The 8,409-nt window shown below is 37.4% G+C and overlaps 1 protein-coding gene across 5 annotated transcripts in view; it reads left to right on the forward strand.

Annotated features, from left to right (window-relative positions):
* Nucleotides 1-8,409, forward strand: part of NADK (NAD kinase) — a 48,286-nt gene that overhangs the window by 28,861 nt on the left and 11,016 nt on the right. For 2 of the 5 annotated variants that reach the window (XM_032780050.1, XM_075060254.1), the window contains 3 exons: nt 82-239; nt 1,480-1,562; nt 2,877-5,190. In XM_032780050.1, the coding sequence (XP_032635941.1) occupies nt 82-239; nt 1,480-1,562; nt 2,877-3,021 (386 nt within the window). In that variant the 3' untranslated portion in view covers nt 3,022-5,190. Of the gene's footprint in view, nt 1-81; nt 240-1,479; nt 1,563-2,876; nt 5,191-5,445; nt 6,411-8,409 lie in introns of those variants that run through there. The other 3 variants (XM_032780049.2, XM_032780052.2, XM_032780051.2) reach the window with 2 other exon arrangements.

Raw genomic sequence — 8,409 nt, forward strand, 5'->3', positions numbered from 1 at the left:
CAGTCCTGTTTCTTAGCCTCCTTTTAAATAACAGCTTTGAGCCAAGCAGCCACATGTATAAAACTCTTGTTCCCTTCACAGGCGTGATCGTTTCCACACCAACTGGTAGCACAGCTTATGCGGCTGCAGCGGGAGCATCTATGATTCATCCAAATGTTCCTGCAATAATGATCACCCCAATCTGCCCTCACTCACTGTCCTTCAGACCCATTGTTGTTCCTGCAGGAGTTGAGCTCAAGGTTAAATTGTGTTCTTTCATTTTTAAAGATAGAAACTTATGGAGATAACTATTGAATGTGTTCATGATTATCCACCATACCAAAACATGACTGAATACTGTAGAACTTTGTCAAGTACTCTTAAAGCAACATGTACTTGTTTAGAAGAATAAACTTCTAGACCATGAGTCTCCACTGACTTGCACCCTATATAGTCATCTGTACCTATGCAAAGTGGGTGTAAATACATTACCATTCTAATTAGTAATAGTGTTTTATATCCATTTTTCATAGCTGTAGATGAGGACACAAGGTAAAAGGCAGTGAAGGATCAGACCCTGGTGTCAAAAATAGTATCACAGCTTTCACGGGTGTGTAGTGAAAGTGGTATTAGCACATCCGTTATAAACCTCTGTCTTTTTCTACTGTGGTTAAATATAGTTCTGCAGAAAAATTTGGCAGGCAAGGTCTTAGTACAGAGTGGATTTTGTTTTCACAAATACATTTTTGAGTTCAAAAAATGCCAGGTGTTTTGTTAATTTATATAACTGAAACCGTTATATAGTAATCTATAATATGGAAGTCTTGGGCTATTTCTTAGGGGAGTGTGGGGCAGAAAATGTGGCCAGGAGCGTGAGCATGCTGGGTGGAGTTTAAAGAAATGCTAAGTTTTTACTTCATGGATTTGTTGCTTATTAAAGGCAGTTCTATAAACCCACAATTATCTACACAGTAGATGATAATGCTACTGTGGTGGTAGTTGATTACTTTGTGGCATCTCTTATTTAAAAGAAAAACTGTCTTAAATTTGCAAGCCTTAGATTCACCCTGCATCAAAATTCAAATTATTATTCTAGAATGCAGATTAGACTCTGTTTTGCAGAGAATTTCATAATTTCATCTCATTGAATTGGGTCATGTATTGACTTTTATATCAAGCTCAGGTCTATTGTAACTGGAATGCCTTTGGAAAATCAGCTTATTGCCATCATTAGGAAAAGGCTCCAGTGTACATATAACAAGGGGATGTATATGCTGCATATGAAGTAAATTGTATATAAAATATTAAACTTTTATCCATAATATGCCAAACCTTTCAGTAAAAAATGGCAGGAGAGGAAGCTAAATTTCAGTACAACAATTAGATCATGAAGAGTAATAACAAAAAGTGTAATATTCAGGGGAGTGCTTCCTCTTTGCCCTTTAGCTACAAAAGCTCTTATTATTTCATTCTTGAGTCTTCTGCTTTTCTCTTCCTCAGATCATGCTGTCCCCTGATGCCAGGAACACTGCATGGGTTTCATTTGATGGGAGGAAGAGACAGGAAGTCTGCCATGGAGACAGGTGAAGATTTTTCTTTGATGTTATGGCCTTCCTTCATAATATTGACACAAGTATCTGTGGCCACACTTTCAAACTTCGGTTAGGGGTAGTAGGGAAATGATTGGAGGCTTTATGATAGGCCATCATGACCCTTACATTTCAAGCTGAATTAAAAATGCTATATTATTTCAGGCATTTTCTCACTTGAAATAAAAAATATTCAATCACATTTTAAAAGCAAGTGAAGTGTCAGGAAAAATCATACAAACATTACTTAATGTATATCCTTAAAGAATTCTGTGGACTTCAACTTATGGTCCTGATCATGAGACCTGTTGAGCCCAGTGAAGTGAATGTGAGTTTCATGGACTCTACCTCTCAGGATAAGACCATGTTTGTGTCCTGTGCCATTGGTGAAGCTGATAAAACATCATAAAGAGCAGATGCATCCCTTTGTTGTGCTCAAATAAACTTATACAAAAGCAGATGCATCGATGGGCCCTTGCTACGTTCAATGACAGGATTCTGCAGCTCATGAAACACAGTGCTGTGGCTGAAAGGACTTAACCTCTTGATAGATACAATGAAATGTGAGAACCCAGAGAGGATACGCTAAGAAAAAACCCCAAATTGTCTTCTGCTCAGTGTGGTGTTTTCCGTGGTAGACCAGTCATGCTGTGTGACACACTGTCTTTGTTTCATATTTGTGGGCAGGCAGGGAATTGGAAAATTGCCAGGAACTTGCACTTGGAGTCTTCTGTATTGCCCTTACCACTTGAAAAATGGAGGGGACGGACAGATTAGGTGAACAACAAGACTCGGAGATCCCAATCTTAGATTTGGTGATTGGTCCTTTAGTAGAAAAGTTAGACTCTTTAGTATTTGCTGCCCTTATTTCTGAAATTTGAGGATCATGGTGACAATTTAATATTTTAAGGTGTTAAATTTTGAGTTGGTCTGAAAGTGAGGTGCTTAAATCCCAGCAAGGGGTAAGATGAGAGAGGATCATGGGCAAGGCAGGTTGGCCTAGAACCCTCTGCTCCCACGAGCTTTGATCTACAGTCTCTCTCAACATTTGTAAAGCACTCTGCTCATTGTATTATTTTAGGCCCTGTGCCCCATCTTTGCCATCCCCAGACTTTGGAAACTGACCATTCTCCAAAGGATTGAATGCTTAGTGATGTAGCCAGGGTCCCAAGGGTGTATGTAAAAAAAAAAAAAAAAAGATAGATAAATCTGGGAATCCAGGACTGTTTGATTCTGTAACCACAAATGTACAATTTTACTACTATTTATCCTCCCTCTTTACTAACTGAGGATATTCCTGTATTGCAGTATTAGCATCACTACCTCTTGCTATCCCCTCCCTTCGATTTGTTTCCGAGATCCTGTGAGCGACTGGTTTGAAAGCCTGGCTGAGTGTTTACACTGGAATGTTCGGAAGAAACAAAATCACTTTGCTGTTGAAGAAGAATTTTGAATGTCAACACCTAATGAGACTCATGGGAACTCAAAATGGCAGTATCCCTTGTATAAAAATGTTTGTTAAGCCTAGGGAGACTAGACCAATACATATGTTTTTAAATAATGATGTAGTTCCATATCAGTCTGCTCTGCTGATGACCAGAAATTATCATGTTGCTTCCTGTCTCCTGAGAATAGGAGTGGAAGAATTTATAATCTGATTTTTTTAAATTTATAATGGGTTGGTATTTTTAATCAATATCAACACACAGGTCTACAAACCACCTCAAACACAATTGTAACAAGTAATTTGCAGACTAGCATTATAGGTTGTACCCAGATACATAATAGAAAAATGGCATTAAAATATTTGTTAATTTGGTAGATTTGTAATTCCGGGATTAAGACTTCTCATCTAAAACTCAAAGGATTTTTTCTTTTTACAATGCTCTTTGTTAACTTAAATGAATGTATGGTAGTCAAAATGTCTTCTCATCAGGTGAACTAAAATATTTTGCCTTTCCATAAAAATATAGCAAGAATTAGGGGAAAGAACCCTATACGGATACTCTTCAGATACAACTTACTATAAAAAATAAACATAGTTTTGTGAGTATTGAGAACCCTTTTTCTTTCTGCCCATTTGAACTAACATCATTTAGGGTCCCCATAGGCAGCATTGACAACTGTCTGGGTGGACAAATTGGTAAAGTAGCATTTTTTTTGTTGATGAACTAATTATGCTTGAGCAGTTTCCTGCTTTCTGAGCATGTTTGTGACCCTTAGAAAAGGTTTGGGTTTTTTCCCCTTCTCTTTTTAACCCTTCGGGATAAGCAGCAGCATTTGAGGTTGTAAACTACAGATTTTTCATCAAGTGCTCATTGTTGATCCAACAAGCAGAGTCTCTTCTAGGATAGCTGTATTGTTGTTCTTTTGAACCACTAATTATGTGAACTAGTCTCACATTCTAAATTAGGATCTGAATGCTCTTCATGCCCATTGAAGAGAAGTGTGCTCCTTGCAGGATTGGGCTTTGAGTAAGGAGAAAAGGGATATTGCATTGATAGGCTGATCAGAACCAGGACGCATTCCCAGCATAGTAGCGATGGTGCCTTCAGCACGCTTCAAGATATTTTAAGTCTTGTATGTACTTTTTTAAGAGTCTTTCAAATGTTTCTAACCTGTTTATGTACATATTTTATTGTACATGCTTTTATGAAAACAAGTAGTTTGAAAAAAAGGTTTGTACTGCAATCACTTTTACTAAAAAAAATCAACTCAGTTATAATGTTTACATTTATGTTCTCTGTGGTGCAGTCTCTCATAACCATATTGTTCAAATCCTAGCATCTTCACGTATCTCTGCATAGACCATTAAAAGGAATGGATGTTCTCTGCTAATCTTGAAGTCTACAGCAGATTATTGCAGAGGAATCTGTTTCTTACTGATAAAGTGTGGGATTTCAAAGAAGCTCTATTGAACTTTTATGGTTGTCTTGCTCTTGTTAGTGTTTGTGCAGTCAGGGGTAACAATGGGAGATGGATTAATTCCCATGCTCTGCCTACCCTGCAGTCCTCTGATTCATGGGCTAATGTCTCTTTTTTTTTGTGCATGTTGCCCTGGTCTGTTTAATTTTGTCAAATCAAGGTGAGAGCACTCTGCATAAAGCAGCAGACGTAAACTCTCTGGTAATGGTGTAAATCACGCTAAAATTGTGTTAATATAAATTCATGTTCAGTTTGTAAATGTTTTGTTAATTAGAATATTGGTTGAATTCCGTCTGGACCAGCAAAATTTGTGACACCTTTGAGTATGTTCAGACAGCTTTAGATATTTGTTTTTCACTTGAATTTACAATATAATGGTTATATCACTGTTTAAAGTTGCTTACAGGTTTTTTAGCTGACAAAGTATTCAATTTTCGAACAGCTGTTTACTTTCTGAGCTATAGAAACATATTTTGTTTTGGAAAAAGATAAATTTCCTTATTTAAAAACGCAATAATTGAGAAAAGGAACAGAGTAGAGCCTTTAATTTTAACATTTAATATATAAATGTACTAAAATGAATGAGAATGAACAGAAGGCTTGGCTGGATAGGAAGTGAAAAATAAACCATTTGAGAAAATGGTAAGGCAAAATAAGTAAAAATGAGCCTTGTATAGAACAGCAGGTTTGTTTTTTTTTTTTAAAAAAAAAAAAGCTAAAACTTAGTATTTTAGCACCTTCTTTTTTATTTGTGCTTTTTTATAACAGTAAATATCATTCATTATATGGAGCAAATTGTGGAACTTAAGTTTTCAGTGTACATTTCATAAAATGTAATCTCTAAAACCCTATGTAACTACTCCCTCTAAATTTTACTTATGTTTCTTATTAAAATTAATCTAACATACACAGGCAGTTGCATTATTTGTTTCTGAGTGAAGTTTCTTCATAGTTTTGCCAGTGAAAGCCGCCTTGATGACAAAAATCTGTGGACTGCTACACAGCTGAATAGAGAGAGCTACAATCATGACTACAGAGAAGAAAGTAAGATTTATGCTTCAGTTTTCACTTTGGACAAGATACTTAATCGTGTTTTCTTACCAGCTTTGCTTAAACAAAAAAAACCTAAATAGTGAGTTGTGTTTTAATACTTGAAGAATTTATCTAATTGTAGTGCCCCAGCCCACCCCTACTCCAAGACCCATCTCTCCTAATTGGCCATCACAAGCAGGTTACTAAGACCTGGTCTATACTGAAATGTTTTTAGTAACATAGCTATGTCAGCAAAAAGAATGAGGATTACTTGTGGCACCTTAGAGACTAACAAATTTATTTGGGCATAAGCTTTCGTGGGCTAAAACCCACTTTCATCGGATGCGTTCAGTGGAAATTACAGTAGGAAGATATAATATAATATACACACACACAGAGAACATGAAAAAATGAGGGTTGCCATACCAACTCTGTTGAGACTAATCAATTAAGATGGGCTGTTATGAGCAGGAGGAAAAAATAACAGCCCACCTTAATTGATTAGTCTTGTTTTTGCTGATCTAGACTAACACGGCTACCACTCTGATAGCTATGTCAGTCAGAGGCATGATTATTCCACCACCCCTTACTGATAAAGCTATTCTGACAAAAGCCCTAGTATAGATGCAGTTATACTGGCAAACTCCTTTTGCCAGCATAGCTTACTCTGTTCGTGGAAATGATTTAAGCTGTACCAGCAAAAGACCTCTTTTACTGAGACAAGCTGCATCTCTACTAGTGTGCAGGTTGCTGGTGTGACTATACCGGCAAACCCTTTCATATGTACACAGGGCCTAAGATTTGTAACTTAGTCCTTTGAAAGGAAAAATGAGTTGGTGATCTCCAAAACTTAAAAAAAAAAAAAAAGAAAAAAAAAAAGGAAAATGTAAGTTATTGAGGAACTAAAACTGATGTAACATAGTATGATCCAGTGTATACTGACATCTTAACAATCCTAATGTTTCATGTTAATGCTTTGGAAACTTGTTACATATTGCTGAAACATCAAATATTTTTCAAACCTTTCAATAAACTTTTTTAAAAAGTTGGCTTTATGCATCAGCATTTGACCTGTCTCTAGATCACAGAAATAGATGCGCAGTAATTTCTCAGAAGTACAGTGTGTTTTAGGGTACATATTGAACACTAGCTTCTATAGTGTCACTGGTATATGGAGGTGGAACTGAGGATGTGTGCATTCATGAGAAAAGACTTCCAATCTTTAAGGAAGGTACAAAATAAGCTTCTGGCATTTGCTGTATAGGCTAAAACAAAAGCATTGTGTTCACATAGCTACACTGAATTTCTTAAGGATCCAAGGGAAGAAAAATTACAAGAGATGGGGATAAAGAACTAGTGAGATTAAGGACAACCTCTGAGACACTGGGAAGAATACTAAACACAATCCTTTCATGCAAAATTTGACCCCAAAGAAGTTTATGAATGAACATTCGGCTCTGATGCCATACAGCTCATCCTGACATGTACCCAGCGATAAATACTGAAGGAATCTTTAATTAGCTTGGGAATCTAAGGCATCTTTACAGGATTTCTCAACTAGCCTAGCCTAATCTGTAACCTGACCAACAAAGCAGCAGCTGGTACATATTCTCAAGCCATATGAAGGGAATTGACAAGCAGTGAAGGAAATTCAGTGTTTGCTGCACCTGGTTAATGTAGCTGGTTTTGAATGATGTATCCACATTAGAGCTGACATGCCTGAGATTATGTGCCAGGAGGGCTTTCACTTCCTCAGTGCAGAGACATGTCTCAGCAGTTGATAAACATTGCTATTTGTAACCAAAGCACCACCGAAAACCACACCAGACCTTCACATGACCCTGATTCCTTTTCTTGCCTCTACTGTGGGAGAATAGCATTGCCCCATCAGGGGACTCATTTGGCTGAACTCACCTTGCTGACAGCATGACTCCCACAATTGTTTACATATGGGTCACAAGCTCTCACGCTCTCTCCTGTCAAAGTGAGTGTTCCAAATAACATTTCCAGTTTTAAATTACTGGGTTTTAAGTGGCCAAAAAAAACCCCTTAGATTTACCCGTCAAAAACAAATATGTCCTGTAATTTTTCTTGCAGGTTGAGGAGGAAGAAGCACAAAAGGGGACCACTTATATTCATAAAAAACTGCTTTACAAGAGTGCCTGTAATCTCCAGAAACCTAGCATTTCCAGTTTGTATTTAAAGTAGCAATAAAATCAGAGCCATTTGGCTACCTGGACCACTCCCATTTAAACCAGTGGGAACTGCATGTGTATATCTGAGGGGAGAATTTGGTTCACTGATCGGGGCCTGGCCTCTCTCCCTTACCCTCCCCATCATGTCATCCAGTTCATCTAAAAGAAATAGGGCCAAACTGCTTTTGTGCAGCCCCAATATTAATGGGTATTAAGGGGTGCAAATTAGGAGAATTTGGCCCGAAGAAGACAGTAGGGAACTATCTTTCTGATGTTGTCCTGCCCTTGTGTAACATTTTTTTTTCAAAGATCAATGTGTACTAAAAAGGTGGGAGGGGGGAATATATAGTGCAATTGCAATAGCATTCTTGAGTTGGATTGTCTCACAATAAACACCACTGGTAAAATGCTTTGACAGGCATTTATATCCACAATAACAATTCATCCCTTATTGTTATATTCAAGCACTTGCAAAGTTGGAAGGCCTAAAATGTTGTCTCTTCTTCCGTATTTGTTTTCCAAATTCATGTGCTTTTCAAGGATTTAGATTTAGATTCCCCCCCAAGCCAAATCAGTGTCTGATGCCAGCAGGTATAATCCATTGCAAATTCAAACATCTCAAAGGGGGCTGGTAGTAAGGAGAGAAGATGGTAGTAAAAATAAAATGGATGGCCTTGCACCTGAAGCAG

Source organism: Chelonoidis abingdonii, chromosome 23 (genome assembly GCF_003597395.2).
Source record: "Chelonoidis abingdonii isolate Lonesome George chromosome 23, CheloAbing_2.0, whole genome shotgun sequence".
Lineage (NCBI taxonomy): Eukaryota > Metazoa > Chordata > Testudines > Testudinidae > Chelonoidis > Chelonoidis abingdonii.